At 44.2% G+C, this 20,255-nt stretch overlaps 1 protein-coding gene across 1 annotated transcript in view; it reads left to right on the top strand.

Moving 5' to 3' along the window:
- MSRA (methionine sulfoxide reductase A) overlaps positions 1-20,255 on the top strand; it is a 350,738-nt gene that overhangs the window by 158,608 nt on the left and 171,875 nt on the right. Inside the window, exon 3 of the mRNA XM_063086834.1 lies at positions 14,787-14,906. Coding sequence (XP_062942904.1) covers positions 14,787-14,906 — 120 coding nt within the window. The remainder of the gene's footprint in view (positions 1-14,786; positions 14,907-20,255) is intronic.

Here is a 20,255-nt window from a genome sequence, read left to right as displayed (position 1 = left end):
AATCCAACAGAAGCAGACTCAGAGATGAGTCAGATGTTGGGATGAACAGACAAGGACTTAAAACAGATGTTATAAAAATATTAAGAGATTTACAGGAAAAGATGGATGAGATGGTGAAGAGATAGGGAAATGCTGACAAAGAAATGTAAATGATAAAAAAGGATAAAGTGGAAGTTCTAGGACTGAAAACATAACATCTGAAAATACTGGGGGACCTAAGAGATGGTCAGTACAGAAGAAGGGTAAGTGCACCTGAGGGAGGGTCGGGAGAAGTGATTCAAACAGAAGCACGTAGGAAAGTATTTCTAGAAGTGAGCAGAGTGTCAGTGACTGTGACATGATGTCAGGGGATGTGCAATTGGAGTGTCAGAATCGTTACTGAAACAGAGAATATACTTGAGGAAATAATGAGCATAACTTTGGTGAAAAACTAATGGGGTAGTCAAGACGTAGGCAGAATCTGGAGGGTCCGAGACAGGTATAAGATCAAGGCTGTGGAATGAAACGTTTTGGGTGGGAAGAAAGATCAAATAAAAATAGATGAATATAAAACGTGAAAGTTCATCTTGCTCAAAGACCACCCCTGTTCCCACTATCCTACTCCAGCTCCTTCTAGAAAATGTTGTTCTAGCTTCTCTGGTCCCACGATGTTCAGATGGAGCTCCCAGGCTGGGACCCAGGACTGGGTTCACATGACAGCTCTGCCTGTCACTAGTTTTGCGACTGTGGCAAATCATTATAGTCTTTATCTGTGATAAAGACCCCTCTTACGCCCTTCTCAAACAGTGCTGTTTTCCTCTTTCACCGAAGATCTTGATTTTCCCATGTGAACCACAGCCTCAGTTGTTACCAGCAAAAAAATAAAAATAAAAACAAACCTGAGTCCTCTTTCCTCAAGGGTGAATGAGAGACAGTGTCCTGGACCAGGGTGACCATGAGCACGAAGTCCAGTGGACAGAGCAGAGTCCTTCTGCTGATCGATCACCTTCTTTCTAGGAGATTTGATCAAGTCTCTGACAGACGCTCTTCTCTGAGTACAGCTATGAGCATTATCAATCCTTTGCTGGAGAAATCTTTGTCTCTAGAAAGATATCTCCACTCCTTAGTCTGACATTTAAGGCCCTAGAACCTGATTCCCATCTACTTTACCAGCCTTTTTAAATTTTTTATTTTAAAAGTAGTACTTTTCATCCAACTTGTGTTGAGGCCTCATACCCTGTCTCTAACCACTCCACCCCCTTCCACAGCTTCCACTGGAAACCTGCCCATCGTCCAGGTCTCAGTGACTTTTTCCTGATCCTTCCCCCTCAGCCATTCTTTGTGCTTTTGACTATCAGATAAGGTTGAACTTGTCGTCTCCTGCTGCCTGTCCTCTCAGCTCTCAGAAGAGGGTGCCAGGCCAAGGGGAACGACACTGGCTAATGTCTGCTGGATGCCAGCCAATGCTGGGAGGAAGAAATTTCCAAGGAGAAAAACATTTGAGAGATAGGAATGGGCAAGAGGAAGTGTTATATCTGTGCCAGGAAGAAATGAGGTGTGACTGGGTGGCCTGCGGAGGAAACGTGGGAAGCCTTAAATTCCTCAGATTTCCTGATGGGCCCCAGAGGAAGAGCCTGCGGTGGCCCTGGAGTTACCTGGCTGCATCTGGACCCTGTGGTTCTGGTCGTGAGGTTTGGGCCAAGCTGGTGGCAGCCACCCACAGCTTCTGGTGTTTTTCCCACCCCTATTTCTATAGCAAAAAGCCTCCTGACCAGGCCAGTAGAGGTCATGTCAATGCTGCTCGATCTGGTGAAAGCATGCAGCACCGTAAACCAGTTGTCCTGTCTGGGCCTCAGTTTCCTAACTGGTGGAATGAAAGGCTTGCTTTTCACCGACAGCCCTCCCCGCCATTCTGTGAGGCTGGGGAGTGATACAGGCTGACCCCAGCCTCCCTTTGCTGCCTCTCAAGAAAGTGCAGACGAGGAGGGCCTGCGCAGATTGCTTTGGGGAGCTTTCAGGAAAATTTCTCCATCTGGGGCCTGATTCCCACATCTGTGTGTTATACATTTTCTCGTAGGATTGAGTGGAAACTGAAAGCACTCTACTGTGTTATGGTCATCGTCACTGTTCACTGACATTTCACTGCCCACCCTGGGACGGGAGAGTCAAATCGGAAGCTCTGTAGACAAGGCGGTGCGCACGGACAGATGCATCTGGGAGGTGAAACGCGGCCACGGGGTGCCTCCCAGGCTGAAGAATGCTCTTTTTCTGTTTTTTAAGGCTTTCTTTTCTTTGGCCCAGGCTCCCTGTTGAACATGGTTGTCAGGCCACCTTCAAGTACCATGGCTCACTCAGCCTGCCTGGTCTCAGCCTTGCGTCACATCCTCAGGAGGAGTCTGGTTCTCTAGAGTCGAGCAGCTTCTGGCTGGTCATCCCTTTATTACCATCCAGTCCCGCTGGCCCCACCTGCTTCCCAGCAGCCAGCAGAGGTGGCTGCGTCCCGTGAGCTGGGTGTGAGGAAGCCTGGGCCTCCAGTGCAGCAGTGATTCTGTCCAGGGGAATCCACAGCCTCGTTGGTTCCTCCCTGGGGAGCAGTTGTGGCTGCACTGTCCTTAAGAGGCACATTACGCAGAGAGCAGACAGTGGCTGGATCCCACAGTTCGTCTAATGGAAGCAGATGAAGGATCTGGCTGTACTGAGTGTGGGAAGAGGGGGCCCACGGAGTTATCAGAGCTGTCTTCACGTGGTCAGGGGGTCGGCAGGTTGTCATGAGGAAGAGGGGCTGAATTGTCCTTTGTGACCTCAAGAGGGAGGATTAGAGTAAAGGGGAGAACATTCTGGGGTGTTCCAGATTCCATGTAGGAAGAGCTTCCTCGCTGTCATTAGACCTGCTCAGGGGGACTGGGCTGCTTCAGGAGGTGCAGGGGATTTGCGCTCTGCCAGACAATTGTTTGCTGTGACGCAAAAGGAGTTTTGAATATGTGCAGGGCACTCAGGCCAGGTGAGAGGGAGGCCCTTTCAACCTCGGGGTTCTTGTTCTTGAGCTCTCTTGGCGAGTGAAGACCTGCTGCTCTTCAGAGACTGTTCCCAGGGCAAAGGCTGAACTACAGCTGTGTGTTTAAAGGGCCTGGAACTGCATTAACCACAGTAGTGGGTATAGTGGCGTGCACATGTGTGTAATGGGTGTGTTATAAATTAGGGAAGTGACTGTGGAGGACAATTAAGCAAATTAAAGCAGCATTAGGAATCGATGAAGACAGAAGGTAGTTAATTGTCATCAAATATGAAAATATCAGACCCTAATTGCTATATGGTTTTATTAATAAGCAGAAAGTATTTTTAAATTTTGTAGTTTTCAAGCAAGAGCGTCTGGCTGAATTATTTAACGTGATGTAGGCCTGCGAAAAAGTAAAGCTAGGATGGAAAATACTCTGAGACATTTACATTTTTACCATGTGTTCATGTTCCCTAGGAGTGACTCCTAGAAATTTTAGAGCTGAAATCTGTTTTCAAATCCTTCTCCTCCTGCCCCCTGCTTTGCTTGATGGCTGACCAGTGGGGACCTGCCCCCAGCCACACGGTTGGCGTCTGTGAATGTCTGTGACTAGGGCCTGGTTTGTTCTTGTCTCAGGTCCACGGAGTTGCCTTCCTAGAGTTTAGCCTGGATCATTCCCTCTTTCCGCTGAGGTTCTTCCTTCTGTTAAAGGTTCCACACACCCATGCGATTGTGGCCAGATTTGGTCAGAGCTCTCATCTGGGGGGTCACCCCTGTTCCTTTCAAGGGGGCAGAGAGCCGTGGGAAGGAGTGCCTTGGAAAGGTGCTGCCTGCGGTGCACTGTGTGCTGTTGACTCTCTGCACACTTTATTTATGTCCAGTAGGCGGCCTCTACAGAAAATGCAATTCCAGTTGCGAGTTCCCTAAAATCATGCTGTCTTCCCAAGTCCACATGAAGTGCGTTTTATGTATCAGGTGCCACTTAATTCTCTGTGATGGGTGATAGGATCCAGCAGCACCATCCTTCAAGCCCTGTGTCTGTACAGGGACACTCTTAATACTGCCTGTTTCCAGCAACCCTCAGCTTTCCACAGGGACCAGTCCTGGAGTTGTTCCCAGGAGGCCAGTGGAAGAACATTGCTTTGGAATTCCAGGCATGCCTGGGTCGGGATCCTGGGGCTGCCTTGGTTCTATGTCTTTGGGCAAGTGACATAACCTCTCTGAACCTCTGTTTTCTCATCCTTAAAGTGGGGCTAGGAATGTCGTCCTTGTAGGGTTGGCAGGGGACTCCACGTGGACGAAGACATGAGTGCAGAGCGTGGCTCATGGCAGACACGTGATGAGTACACGCTCCTTTATTTGTCCCCTCCTCCTTCCTTTTCTTCTTGTCATGCGAGGAAAAGGATACAGGCTTCCTTATAGTTTGTAGGAAGGTTTTATTTGCTCACTGATCACAATTATAAAGTCACAGCCAAAGTTGAGGAGAAGAAGAAAAGAGGAAAACAGATTTCACTTCTCATTATTCATCCCACAGAGCTCTCAGATCATTAAAGGATCCAATTAGATGTTAGAAATAATTTGGATCTACTCATTTTTTAGATGACAAATTGAGGCTTCAAACATCCCAGCCTGTGATGTGGAAACATACAATGTGCAGAGCCTGGGTTGAGACTTGCGTTCTCTGCAGGCTTAGGGTGAGAAAGACTGGGCAGGTGACATTGGGCAGGAGTCGGTGAGAAGGCAGATATGCGGAGAAATGTTAAGCTTTTAGAAAGTTATGGATGTGGAAGTAGTTGATAGAGAAGGGGCATTCGAGTTGGATAATAACCAGAATTGTGTGCTCAGGGAATGGAGAAACTGGCTCAGAGAAAGTCTGTAGGCAGGATCCACAGAGGTGGCTATGAGGCCACACGTGGTCTGTCCCATCTGCCGGCCAAGGGGAGGGCTCTGAGGCTCTAACACAGGATGTTGCCACATCTCGGAGACCTTGGGCGACAGGAGAAGCAGCTCTGCCCTGGGTGGACTGAGAGAGGGCCTGGTTAGCTCTCTCTTGCCCAGCCGTTCTTGCCAGATGCTGTGCCAGTTGACAGAGGACACACACTCCAGGGAGGTAGGCCTCACGTTCAGAGTTCATTGTACAGGGAGGCCGATAACCATTCCATACAGCAGACTATGTAAATGCCTGAGTGAAGAGGGTTTGGACATGCTCTGGGGCTCCAGGAAGAGAGTTTGTATCTGGCTGGCATTCTGGAAAGACTTAAGAGAGAAGGTGATAGCTGATGTTCTCTGGGTGGACTGCAGGGTTTCCCCGGTGGAGATGAGGTGGACGGCGCAGGGTGTGGGCAGTCAGGACAGTCGGGAATTGGTCCCGGGACACAGGCCCAGGTTGTCAGGGTAGGACTTGGTGTTAGAGCTTTAACACCTGCCTTCATTTTATTGGTTATAAAAGGGACATGTGTATTAGAGAAAATTTGGAAAATATATAAAAACATAAGAGAACAACCAGAGGCAACTATTATCCCAATATTTTATTGTATTTCCTTCTAGACTATCAGTTAATCTCTATAAACGTTTTAGAAAAACTTCTTTTGATTTTGACAGTTGGAATACATATCCGTAGTCCTAGTGAGAAGTCATAATCACTATTAACATTTTGGTTTATTTCCTTTGAGTCCATTTTTCAATGTGTATATGTTAAATCAAATATGAAAAAATTCTTCATACACTTTTATATCCTGCCTTTTTCTTTTTAATGTTATATTTTTGAACACTTTCCCATGCCATTAAATAATCTTAGAAAAATGGATAAGTAATACTCTACTATTAAATACACTCTCTAGTATTGAATATTAAGGTCGTTTTAGATTTTTTATTATTACATTTCTGAAAGTCAATATTTGCTATTAAAAAAAACATTTCCTCAGAACCACTTCTTAGAAGTGTAATCACAGGATCAAACGTATTATTACCTTTAAGATTTTTGCATGTTACCTATTTGTGATTTTAAAGAAGAAAGATAACGTGCTTGAAAGTAGGTGTGGTGGGGATTGACCTGGGGGAAATGTGGAAGGTGTTGGGGTGTGGGACAAGCCGTGGTGGGAGGCCTGTAGGGAGGCTGTTGTCATCCAGCTGGGGAAGGGAGAGGATGTGGCAGACGAAGAAACTGTTCAGGTTGAGACACCTGAGAGGGAGGACCCAGAGTGACTCCCAGCTTTCCTACAAGGTCCATGAAGACGCTCATGCAGTAACAAGCTGACCCATCAGAAGACACTGTGGCCTGGGGGTCCATTTGGCTTCTGCTGTGTTGGACGTCAGGTGTATGAGAGCCTTTCTGGGGGAGGTCCAAGCAGGGAGTTGGAAATGCCTGTCTTTCTGGAGCTTTCTTAGGTGGGTGGTCAGGGGATTGGCTTCTCCTTTTAAGATCCGTTTTCAAACAGATGATATATGGTTTGAACTAAGTAGAAAAAGGCTGTTTTAAATGTGCAGAGAGAAAAGCGTGGGGTGTGCGCTTTACAGTGAGCTAGAGCAGGCAGAGCAATTTTGTCCCCCAGAGTGTCAGAGCTGTGAGGGGGTTAGGGAGAGCCCACAGTCTCAGCAGTGGCATGGCTGGACCACGCTTGCTGTCTGGTCTGACCTGTGGGCTCCGGGACGGGGAGGGAGCCTGGGAGTCAGTGCGCCCACGACTGTGTTCCGTGTGGAGCATAGAAGTGGCAGAGAGCTGCAAGAGGGAGCATTTGGATGACATGCTGCAGGAAAGTGTGGCGACTGCCCGTGTTCCTCTGGAGCCTCTCTGTTGGCTTCTACTCCAACAAGATGGACGGCTCTTCCACCCCATCTATTGTCGCAGGTCTTGGTGTTCAGGGCACCCCAGCAGGTGGAGTTGGAGAAAAGGGTGTGGCGTGCGCGGGGCCTGCCCTAGATGGTTGATATGGAAAATGGCCTTTCCAGAGGGCCAAAGTTGTAGTGGTTCAGCTTGCACTTATTTTTAGAAAAATAGCATTTTAACAATCACAGTCACAGGTCTTTACTAGTCACATTGAAAATTGTGGCATTGCATGAGAACAATGCTTATTGGAGCATTCTCACTAATGTTAGGGCAAGACCAGGATTCCCACCCACACCCTCATAATTCAATGTTGAATGAAAGGTCCTAGCCAGTGCAATAAAATGAGGTAAAGGAAAGAGGCGAATAGTTGGATAGGGACATATAGAGCTGTCATTTGTACAAAATATGGTTTTCTTTATAGGAAATTGGTGAGAATCTGGAGATAAACCATTAGAACTCATAAGAGAATTCTCTAAGTTTTCTGGCTATATGGAAAGCATACCAAAATCAATGCTGTCTTTTGGCGATCAGAGAGAGCTTCTCCTAGTAGATAGAATTAATTTTTGTCTTAAAGTAAAGCTAGAATTTAGACAAGCAGAGAGAAGGGTGAGGGTTATGAATGGCTTTAAAAAAAATCAATGGTATTTTTATACACCAGCAGTAAGCAAAAAAAAAAAGCATAATAGAAAAAATAGTATTTATAAAAGCAACACAAATCGTAAGGTACATAGACCTTTATGGAGAAAATTGTAACATAGTATTGAAGGACATCCAAGAAGACCTGAGTAAATGAAGTGTTGTATTATGTTCATTGATAGGAAGACTCAATATATTGATATGACAAAAATTTCCAAATTCATCTATAAATTCAATGAAATTCTAATCTAAATCTTAAAAAGGTATTTTATGGAATGTGACAAGCTGATATTAAACTCAATTTGGAATAGCCATGGGCCAAGAATAGCAAAGAAAATTTTGCAGAAGTTTAAGGTAAGAGCACTTACTCTACAGGGTGTTATGATGCACTAAAAGCAGAGAGGTCACAGCTCCTGCCCTTTTCCTACAACTCTGCTCCATCCACAGTGTCCTCCACACAAGCCAATGATCTTAGAATCAAGCGTAACCCTCTTTTTCTCTCAAACCGTACTTCCAATCTGCCAGGAAATCCTCTTGGCCCCATCTTTGAAATACATCCAGAATATGGCGATGAATCATGATGTCCTCTGCTGCCACCTGGTTTAAACTGGTTACCTCTTTCCGGGTCACAAGCATGGTGTCCTAACCAGTCCCTGCTTCTGCGCTTGGTCTGATCCAGCCCACTCACAGCCGAGGACAGCCAGAGTGACCTTTGTAAAACCTAAGCTCTCTCTTCCTCTCTCCTGCTGTTCATTTCTCTCAGTAAAATTCAGGGTCCTCACATGATCCCACAAGGCCCTCCACAGTCTGACTCCCCTTTGTTTACTCTGCTCAAGCCATGCTGGCTTCCTTCCTGTCCCTGGCACACAGCAGGCACATTCTTGGTGGCTTGTAGTCTCCCTGCTGTGCACCTGGGTGTCTGACGGTGACCTTCTCATTGCCTTCAAGTTTGCATTTGGCAGCCACTTCCTCTTGAGGCCTGCCCCAAACACCTTATTTAAACTTGCACCCTCCTGGCCCCTCTGATCTCTCTGACCCTGCTCTACATTTATTTTCTTTTTCTTATAGCTCTTTTTCACCTTCTAACTTACCATGTGTCCATGTATTTGTTATTTTTAACATTTCTTATCTGTCCTCACGAGAGTGTACATGCTGTAAGAGGGTAGGATCTCCTCTGTTTTATTCACTCATGTATCCCAAGTGCTCAGAGCACTTCCTGGCATATAGTAAGCTCTAAATAAATATTTGCTGAGTAAATGAATGAAAAAAAAATAGTTTCAGTGCAGGAATAGACAAATGATTGGGACATAATAGAGAGGCCAGAAACAGGACCACTGATGATGTGTGATGGGTGACATTAGACATAGTGGGGAAAGTGGATTATTTAATAATTAATAATTGATTGGGATACTTGGTTATCCATATAGAAAAAAGTAAATTGAATCTCCACTTCATACCCTTACGTAAAATATTATTTCCAAGGGCTAAAAGCGAGGAGCTTAAAAGTTCTCATCACAAAGAAACGATACATTGTTGTGCTAATGAATTTGCTAACTACCCTGATTTGATCACTACACATTGTACACACATATAGAAATATAACTCTGTACCCCATAAATATGTACAATCAATACGTTTCAATTAGAAAATTAATTTTAAAAATTATTTCCAGAGGGATTAGCAACCTAAATTGAAGAGCTAAACTTTAAAGCTTCTGAAAATATGATATTGTCTTTGTAACCTTTATGCATAGAAAGAGTACTTATGTAGGACACAGAAAGCACATATAATAAAGGAGGAGATAGAGAAATTTAAGCATGTTAAAATTTCAAGCGTCTGTGTGACAACAGGTGACATACGTGAAGGTAAAAGGCAAACCAGACACTGGATGGTATCTGTAAACATGTAATTGGCAAAAACTTAGTATTCAGAGCATATAAAAATGGCAAGAATAATAAGAAAACAACAAATCAATAAGAAAAATGTAAGAAACTAATAGAAAGATGGGCAAAGTCAATTCACAAAAGAGCAAACATGAATGGCCAATAGACAATAGGAAAAGATGCTCAACCTCACTGTAGGTAGCCAAGTGTGTATTAAAATCACGTTGAGATGCCCTTTAAGACCCATCCACTTGGCAAGTACTTGTATAATGTCTACACCGCATGTTTGTAGGACTGTGGCACAGCAGAGATCCTTATGCTGCTTGGAGCATGGTTACCCCCGCAAGCTCTTTCTCTGCTTGTCCTTGTATGCAGGGTCCCAGAGTGGGTGTGCAGTGGCTGTAGCATACAGTTCAGTGTACTCTTGCTATGTTCCCTGAGGAAAGTGCACCCTTTTGGGGACTAGGACTCTAACCCTACAGAACCAAGAGTTGTGGGGACAGGAAGTAGAGTTGACCCTTGAACACTGTGGGTTTGAACATGGTGGGCTGCTTATATGCAGATTTTTTCCAATGAATTATACATGCAGTGCTGTAAATGTGTTTTCCTTATGATTTTCTTAATATTTTCTTTTCCCTAGCTTACTTTGTTGTAAGAATAACATACAAAATGTGTACTAATTGACTGTTTATGTTATCAGCAAGGTTTCTGTTCAACAGTAGGCTATCAGTAGTTAAAACTTTGGGGAGTCAAAAGTTATATGAGGATTTTCAACTGTGAGGGCAGTTGGAAAACTTAACCCCCGCATTGTTCAAGGGTCAACTGTACAAACCCAGTGGGTCATTGGGAATGATGGTAAATAGAGCCAATCCTATTTCCACCCCTTGGTTTCCAAATGCACATATGTATCTTTCTTTTGGGGGACATGGTGTGCCACTGTCTTTGGGGTCTTTGATCTGGTGCATATTCAGTGTCCTCAAGGATGGCGCCCATCATCTCTTAGTTGCTGCTGCCACAGTGCTGCAGGACCATGCCAACGCTTTTTCAGGATGGCAGCTTCTGGATGGTGTGCGGTGTAATAAAACAGGTGGAAACTGTGGCCGTGGGCCCACTGCTGCATTCTCTGTGCTGAAGAATGAGTTGCCTGGTCCGATGTGATATTATATCGGACAGTCGCTGGCTGAGCCCCTGAAGACAAGAAAGTCGATCCCATCCTGGGAACACCCGTCTGTTGCTGTGAGGACACGCCACTGGCCCTTCCGTAGGGAAGGTGTTACCCCTTCCACCTCATGGTTTGGATTCCTTGAGGAATGGTGCTATATAAGCTGCTTGGTAGCAGTCTCTTGCTGGAAGATTGGAAGTTTGGTGGTGGCAGTAGCTACAGGAGACATGGTGAGTAGAGTCCATGCTGATGGGCCTATGCGTAACCTCTGTCCCTGCCACGGGGGCTGCTTTGTTCCTGTGTCTATCATGCCAGCACTGGGGTGGCCTGTGGAAGAGGCTGGCTGATGTCCACCTGCTGGGTCATTTTCTCTGCCTGAGGCTGGTGCTTCTTTCATGGTGGATCCCTCTGGCCACTGCTCACGCACCATGGGAAGACCTTCACCCCGCACATGCACTCTCTGGCACCCACCACGTGCCTCAGATTTCCTCACTCCTGGTCTTCCAGGCTTTTCTGTTTCTGGCCCCTGACTCTCTAGCCACGCCACCTACTACTACCCACGAGTTCACGTATGTTCTAGAGTTGTGCTACTTCTTCCCCACGAAGTAGGTAACTGGTACACTGCCTGCAGGTCACCAGGTGGGAGGATTTTCCCTTGCTACTGTCTTTCCCGAGTGACACCGCAGTGTGGCTGCTGCGCATCTTCAGCTCACACCCACCCAATGAGCCAGCCATCCAAGAACCACAGTCGGCTGCCATCTTGTCCTTCAGCTGGTTGTACAGGATCACCATACAGCCACACGCATGGAATGAGGGAGGGTGCTGGCCAAAGAGATGACCACTGCAGCTCACATGACAGCAGTAACTGAAACTACCAAATGTGTTTACATGAATGACTTTATAATGATATTTAAAAAATTAGCTGGTCAGCCTTGGAGATAGCACGTTCATCATCTTGAGGATGCTCAGTAAACACATACAATCAAGTGTTTCTCTTCCTTTTCCTTTATGAGTTGTGCCATTGAGTGACAAAGTCATAGTGGAGGGAAAGCTTCTCATCATGAGGCATTTCAGCCAATGAGTGGAAAAGAGGTGGTGGAATTAGAGGATTGACCCGTGCAACTCTCAGGGAACAGACACATCTAAGCATGGGGTGTCCCCAGATGCTAACGTCACAAAGAAGAGACACCTAGACATTATGTGCTTCCTGATCAAAGAACATAGCACCACCCTGTTCTTACCAAAGGATCAAGTCCGTGTCTGAACATGCTTCTGGATCCGGCTGTTAGTTTGCAGGCAGTTGTCCTCTGAGGCAGAGGTACAGGATGGATTGCACGTGAGAATGCAGTTGGCATAAACCTCGCTGGGAAGCTGTGCAGGCCCAGCAGCCATGCTCTGCAATGGACGGATTAAAAGAATGGAGAGGGAACTTGCCGATTAAAAGAACTTAAATACACATCAAATTTAAAAACAAGAATGAGACTGATATAATGTCAGGGATGGACCCTTGAATGACAAAAATATAAAGGGAAGTGATTACTATAAGTCAGACAGTGGTTACTTTTGGGGGGGACAGAGTGGGTTGGGTTTGGAGGGTGACACATGGGGACTTCTGGGTGTATGGCAAATTTCTGTACCTTGACTCAGGTGGGGATATAAGGGCGTTCACTGAATAACAGTGCATTGAGGTATGCATTTGTTTTGTGTGGTTTTTCTGTGTCTCATTTTATAATACAGGTTAAAAGTGTAAAGTATTTTAAAGAAAACAGTGTATACTATATTTTATTTGCTGACATTCATGTTGATTACTAGACTACTGAAACTTATGAGAAATTCTGCTGTAAAGAAGCTTGTTTTCTTTGTTTAAACACACACACTCACACATTCAAAGCCAAGGAACAGAATACTTCAGTTATGCTGGAAGCCACCGGATAAGACATTGCTTCAAGAAAGAGTTTCATCCTTCTAACAACCTCTGTGCTATTGCTATTGCTATTGCTATCGATATGATATTGATTGTACACCAGGTCCCTGAAGCATCATTTCAGCCACCCATGGCATCGGGAGGCCTTTGCCCAGCTGGAGCCTGGTCATCCTCTCTAGCTGGGGCCATTTCCTGATCTCTGTTAAATACCAAAAAGGGATTAAGTATCTGTCTACTTGCAGTAGACAGTTTTCCAGTTTGGCCAAGAACATTTTATGTCTTAGGAATCTGTACCATGAGGACAGATGGTCCGAAGAGTCTGGGCCGTCTGAGTGGGACCATTGACAAAGTCAGGGTGGGACAATCGACAAGGTCAGGGTAGGCTGCTGAAAGAGCCCACTGTGGACCTGTGTGTTGAAGGTTGAACGTTGCATTGCTCTGTGGTACCATCACTGTTAGTTGCTGTGCAGTGTAGGGTGTCCTGTCCCACACATCCCGCAGACCTGTGAAGTTCAGCAGTGGGTGCCCTCAGCTTACACACTGCACAGCACTGGAGTTCCTCTGTGGACACACATTCGAGAAAGCCATGCAGTTCACCTTTCATCCGTCATCGTTCCCTGTCCCAGGGAATGCAGTGGAATGAAATCGACAGAGAAGCCTTTTGCCAGAGACGTGGGGGCGTTGGTTTTATAGATACTCATAAATGTGTATTTATCTTCACTGGCAGCAAACAATTCACTTGTAAACAGGAAAGATGGCATAGCAACATGGGACTCAAATAACTCATATGCTTATGTTATTCCTTTGGATTTTTTGCTTTCTTTTAAAAATGCCCATATTTTTCATATATGCCTTAATGTATATGTTTAGAAATGTACATTTTTTAATTTTTAAAGTAATTAGGAATCTATTACAGAAAAATTTGAAAAATGAAGAAATTTTCCTACATTCTCACCATTGTAATACAATCATGGTTATAACTTCAGTATATTTTCTTCCAGTCTATTTTGGTGTGAATTTTTTTTATAGTTATAATAAAAACATGAATATAATTGTGTTTTTACCTTTTAAGTTTAGCCTAAGATAATTGTGACATAATCATATACATCTTTCCATATTGTAATATTATCCCAACAGTCTTTTTTTAGTACATTGAATTTCATTATTTGGCCCTGTCATATTTTTTAAATGTTAACGTAACTTTGGTTAGTAGATTTCCCCTCACATTTTAGCAAATAGAATATTTTTGTATAACATATAGTTTTGTGCACATTTGCTGTTTGGTTATTGTTGTTGCTCTGAATTTTTAAAGTAGAATTTTAACAAGTGTCAAGAGTTTCAGGAAACTTCTAATTCTTCTTTCAGCTCTGCCATCCAGTGTAGCAAGTATAGTGATCGCAGGAGTAGGAGGCATATATTAACTTACCAACTGTTGTTCCACCCAGGATTTTAGTTGTGTGCACTTAATAGAGTCATATAACACTTGACAGAGGCAGTGATCTTGGTTGCATCTGTAAATGTAACAGCTACAGAATAGCTGTTACACTGGGCAGTTTAGAAACTCATGGCAGAAAATGGGGGTTCTTTATTTGGAGCCCAAGGAGATGTGACGACGTGGTGTGTGCATGCATTCTTTGGGGACGGGTCTTGGTTTTCATCAGATGTTCAAAGGGACCCAATAACTGCTGGCAGAATCCCAGTGTTTGCTAGTGGAGTAGAAAGCTATTTCTGTGGGTTTGTGGCGGAATTTTTTCCTTCTTCCCTGCCCCCCTCCACCCCTGCCCCCCTTTTCTCATTCAGTAACAGAACTAAGAAAAATATACTTTGGGGAGAGCAGTTATTTACTACGTGCAAGTTTATAGTGACTTTCAAAAAATTAAAAAAACAGCTGAACCTGTATGTGAAATTGTTTGTTGGAAATACTCAATCTATGTTGATTTTGGAAGTTTTTGCATTAAAATCAATAATTTAGTGGTGATTTTTTAAATTTCAGATATTTTTTAAAAAGCATGACTAGGAAGCTGATCATTAAATAAATTTCTATTGATTCAAATTATTAATTGAGTGCAGAAATTATTCATAAGGTAGTTTGTCCTTTCATAATGTTATTTGGAAAGGTGTAGATTTACTAAGTTTATTAAAATTTGAGGCTTTCTGAGTTTTTACAAGGCTAAAGAAAAGAGACAGTCTATGCAAATAACCTTAAATAAAATTATTTTTAATGTTAAGAACTCTCCTTCTTTAAAAGAAAAAATCTTAGTCATTTTTTGATAACCAAATGGCAGGAGCAACTTCTATTTTCTAGTGTAATGGGCATGGTAATGTGTAATAACCGCCTTGTTCTGAATAGATAACTAATCAGTATCTTATGTTTTTCTTAGGAATGGGCTGTTTCTGGGGAGCTGAGAGGAAATTCTGGACCTTGAAAGGAGTGTATTCAACTCAAGTTGGCTTTGCAGGAGGTTATACTTCCAATCCTACTTACAAAGAAGTCTGCTCAGGTAGGAAGGATTTTCTCTGTTTGTCACTAGGGTAAACTAGGGAAGGCTTGTCCCTGCTGGTGGGTGACAGGATTGTTAGGATGTAAATAAATTTTTTGTGTGTCTTCTCAAAAAACATGAAATGTAAATAAATAAGTAAATATATTTGTTGGCCTCCAACTTTATATTTTTAGAAGATTATATACTTGTTATGGTATATGTCATTTAGTTTTTGCTGTGGAACAACCATCCTAAAACATAGTGGCTTACAACAGTCATTGTATTAGCTTATGACTCTGCCAGTCAGCAGTTTAGGCTGGGCTCAGCTCGGTGGTTCTTCTGCTGGTCTCACCTGGACTGACTGATGTGGCTGCAGCCAGCCGGTGGGTTGCCCAGGGACTTGTTGGTCTAGGATGGCTTCAATCACATGCCTGGCATTTGGAGCTGGCTGCAGGTCAATGCTTGCTGTGGGCTGGGCTACTGGGAATGATGGACCCTATGTCCTCAGCACACTGGCTGGGCTAATTCCCATGGAGGTGGATGCACAGAACCCAGGAGCAGCAAGAGAGGGTTAGCCCCATTCTTTGGGTCATGTTTTCTATTGTCCATTTGGCCAGAGCAAGTCTCATGGTGAAGCCTAGAGTCACGGTGGGAGGGGCTTCCCAGAGGCAGGGATACAAGGACGTAGGGAGATGCAAAGAAATCAGGGCCCTTATGTAACAGCCTCCCATATGGGACAAACACATCACATGCCAGTCATGTTTTCCAGAGGGAAAAATGTTAAAAAGCCATGCTGTAATACAGGGATTGGCAAACTACAGCCCCTAGGCCGAATCCTGCTTGCTGCCTGTCTACGTAAATAAAGGTTTGTTGGAACACAGTCGTGCCTGCTTTTTCCATATTATTTATGAATGGTTCCAAGCCACAGTGGTAGGGTCGAGTGGTTGTGACAAAAACTGTGTGGTCTGCAAAGCCTAAAATATGTACTATCTGGCCCTTTGCAGAAAAAAATTTGCCAACCTCTGCTGTAGGCTAACAGGATAGGCAGATGCCCCGAGGGCAAATTCTAGCTTGAATACCAGATCCCTTCTCTGGATTTGTTTCTGGCCTTCAAGGATTTCCTTTACTTTCCTGCCAGCACAGGTAGCATTTACAACACATTTTTCCAAAAGAATATTTTATTTACCATCTTAAGAGGGAGGGTTTATCTAGGTCTGTAGACCACTGTATTGACAGAAATGGGATTTTAACAATATATCCACAGTTTTATCTCTCTAAAGTAAAGGCTTGCCTTGGGGTTATTCGTGGAGGATCCTCCGGCTCTCTGAGGGCACCGTGAAGGGTCAGGGGAGTTGGAGTGGGAGCTTGTCGAGTCATGAGCATGTTGATTTGTGTGCCACAATGTGAATTCTGATATTGAAATGAAATTTGAGCTGCACAACAATGAAAACATTATTAAAAATAAGCTTCTTGTTTTTCTTGCCTCTAGAGAAGGATTGATATATTCACATTGGTACTGAGAATGTGGACTATCGAACAAACACTTTAATGGTTACTCCATTGTGGTTTTTTTCTGCTTCTGTTTCAAAATTGAGCAAATGCTTATGCAGAGCTATAAATAGATGCAAATGAACCCAGAGTTGCCCAGGTGTATCCTCTCAAGTCTTAGGAATGGAAATAAACAGATTCCTTCCTGTGATTTCAGACAGGACTTAATGGCCTAAGAGAAAAAGGTTGCTAAGAAAACCTCCAAGTATCTACTGCTTATACCGTTATCTTCAGTGAGCAAAACATGAATAATAAATGTGGATATTGTGATCTCTTGCTTGCTCAGACTCCAGTTCAGTTCTTTATCTTAATAATAACAGCATAATAACTGCCATGTGTTGAACTCCTACTACGTGCCAGACATTGTACGAAGCACTTTTCATGTCCTTGCTCTTTTCCTAACAGTCCCACGAGGTATCTCAGTTTCTGTCTTCTACAAAGGGAGTGTTGAGGCTCCAGGAGGATAAGTAATTTGCCCAAGATTATCCACGGGAATCCTATCCCTCATCTGAGATTTACCCCACTGACCACGGTGGAAGCCACCCAGCTGTTCTCCACGCATCTATTCACACTTCCCTCCACCAAGCCACAGATTCTCTCCGTGTCTATCCCACCACTGTACTTTTGAATATATTGGTGTGTTTCTTAATGATCACTACAAGGAAAATACCAATGAATTTTTTTTGGTTTGTTTTTCTGATGATTAGAAGGAAAAAAGACAAAATCCTTTTAAGATACAGTTCATGCAGACAGCAATGGTGAAGTACAGAAATTACGGAGGTTGGTAAAGAACTCTCTGTTTGATACGAACACTACCTGCTAAGTTAGCGGTAGCATCAGGAAGCTTGGTTGTCATGGAAACTTATTCTTGATTGGAAAGAGATAGTTATAGTTTCACCCAGACATAGAAGGAGAGATGGTTTCTTTCCTCTGGCTTTTTTTGTTCTGATCATAAAAGAGAAAAACAAAAAGGCAGAGAGAAGCTGGGATAGAAAGGTCCCCATGGCACAGCCATGGTAAGAGTCTCAGATCCCAGGGTATGGCAAGGAAGGAGAACATATAAGTTCCCCAGCTAGAGTAATTACGGTAACCAGCTAATTATAGATTTTTGACCAAGGAGTGAGGTTGGGGAGGCAGAAAGCAGGTTACTCTGGCGGCCTCCCTTCTGAAGCCTCTGGTGCTCAAAGCTTTGCTGAACAAGCCAGCCCTGGAGGGGTCTGCCCTGAAAGAAAAAACACACAAAAAACAGAACCCAAGGCTCTGGTAAGGTGCTGGTAATTGCTGAGATTCAGTGTGAGAGAAATACTGGTCTATACTCTAGAATTTGCATCCATTTCAAAATCGCTTACTCCTGTGTTTGTAATTAAGTCTGTAGAACTTTGACCACAGCCTGTGAATATTTGTAAATGTTTTTATTTATTTATCTTTATTGTTCTGAGAAAAGATGCATAAGGGCCTGTGTTCATGTTCCTTATCTTGTACAGCAGTACACCTGAGCCTAAGGTACCATTTGGTTTCTTGCGGCAGGTGCCAGAATTATTGGGAAGGGGTTATCAGAATCTGCAGGCTAGCTTTACCACCCCCCCCCCCACAACCTGTCATGTGATGACACACATCAGAGCTTCCATAAGCATCATCTCTGCACACAGAGTGGCGACCACAAGTCGAGGAACCATTGGCTCGTTTGCACGCCCACTCTGCTAGTGGCCTTGACAGGAGATGAGTGAGCAAGCAGGTGGGTGGGTGTGTATGTGAGTGTGTCCAGAGAGGATGCACAGTCATGTCCAAGTGGTATTTCTGTGTGGAGATGGATGGGCCAGTGACTTTGACCCGAGCTGGAGTGTGATTAGGCACGTAGGAAGATGTATGGCTTCTAGTAAGAGCTAGAGATGAGGCCAACCCAGCAGTGACACATGGACATGTAAACAGAACATTCATGAGTGGATTCACTAATGGGTCTGTCATATGCTGGGCGATCCCCATCTCCCATGTGTGACTTGAGCCTGATGTACGTAGAAGACACAAGGGGATGATGGTCTCTTAAGAATTTGGAATAAAGGGCCCATTGGGAATGAAAGTATGGAATAAGCCTGTAACGAGCTGCAGTGGAGATAGGCAGTCACTTAGAAGAGAGATTGGTTTCCTGGTTGTGGGACTTCAGAATCACCCAATGGAATGCCCTGTCCATGTGAAAGGAAAAGTAGGACCTCAGCAGGAGATGGGTCAGCCGGATGGCCTGGGAGAGGGGAGGTCTTGGAGGCACCCTCTGGGGTGTTCTGGGCACATACACAGGGCCTGACACCACAGCACTTCTAAGTTGTAATGGCACTTGTAAGTTGATCCATACTCTAGAACCTTCTAGTCCTTTGTCCCACCCCCCCGCCCCCGTGGAGGTTGTTTCCAGAAGGAAGATGCAGTGAGGACAGGTCAGCCAGGCAGACAGTTCCAGTCTCCTTTCAAATTCAATAAAATGCCACTCTGAGATGTATATCTCAGCCTATCGTGAGTCTAGTCTACACGGGTCATTCTCTCCAAATTGGATTAACCTAGGGTTGAATTAAATGATAAAAATGGAATTTTGGACTTCAAAGCTGAGAACCAGAAGCCAGAACTCTGTGATTTCCCAAAGGCTGTGATTGCCTCCTTGCATTTCCCCGGAGATTGTTCATCCCTTACGTGTCCATAATCTCATTTAATCGTCTTTGAAAAGTGACCATCCTCCTGTAACAGCTGCTTACGCATCCCTTCCTCAGATTCATCAATCAACACTGAACCTATAGCTCATGGGCTGAGAAATGTGCATCTCCCTGTGTCTTTGGCCTGCATTCTGAGCCCTCTGAAGGCTGCTCCCCACCAGGTCTGCACCAGTCACCAGCCTCAGCTTGGATGCAGGGTGGCATCTCACGGCTGGCAGGCCGTTGTTGGGCCACCGTTTCTGCCATGTTTCCAGTCTGTTTCTAAGAGATGTGCTGAGAATTAATTGAAGTCTTACTGGCCACCATTCTATTCCTGAAATGACTTCCAAGGATTCCTCCATTCACTTGTGTTCCTTACAAGCTCAGTGTCGGCCTGGCATGAAGGAGCTCAGAGCCTGGAATGAAACAGCCATCAGGAGTTGAACTTCCATTCAGGCTTTCTTGAGGAAGTGAAACACACCATTTATTGGGAACGTACCACGTGCCAGACATCGCACCAGCAGCTGGAGAAGGTGTTTTATGATGTGATGCCGAATACCAGTAGTCCCTGTCTCCCAGAACTCTCCTCTCTATAGTTATGAAGCTTGATTTTTCTCATTTGTTTTGAAGAGTTGGACTTACCCAGTTTTCAATTTACACACACACACTCGCACACTCCCTCACACAGTTGTTATGCAAACCAACTGATTAACTGGCATGCTGTAGCTTTCCTACATAGATTTTAGAAGTAATTGAGCTATTCACTTTTCTGAATACCCTGATAGAGAATTATTCTTACATTTTGTAATAACGACCATACAGATGAAAATATGAAAAGACATTCTGCAATGGGTAAGCATTCTGGGTTAATTTCAGTGCATTAGCCTAATACACAAATACCCCATTTCTGGCAAGAAAACCCAGGATGTTCATTCACTGGGTAATATCTTTTCGCATTTTGCTTACAGATGTTCGGAACAATTCTGTGTTTATTCATCTATTCAAAAGCTTGTAGAAATCTGCACAGCCAAGTGGCACTGAAAGCAGCAGCACGAAAGAGACTGCACAACTTCTCATGGGTGAAGTCCGCACAACTGCCATGAAGACCTGTGGCCTGCACACATTGTGTACCAGCAGGGTGCTCTGG

Source organism: Cynocephalus volans, chromosome 2, assembly GCF_027409185.1.
Source record: "Cynocephalus volans isolate mCynVol1 chromosome 2, mCynVol1.pri, whole genome shotgun sequence".
NCBI lineage: Eukaryota > Metazoa > Chordata > Mammalia > Dermoptera > Cynocephalidae > Cynocephalus > Cynocephalus volans.
This window is presented reverse-complemented; position numbering and strand designations above follow the sequence as displayed.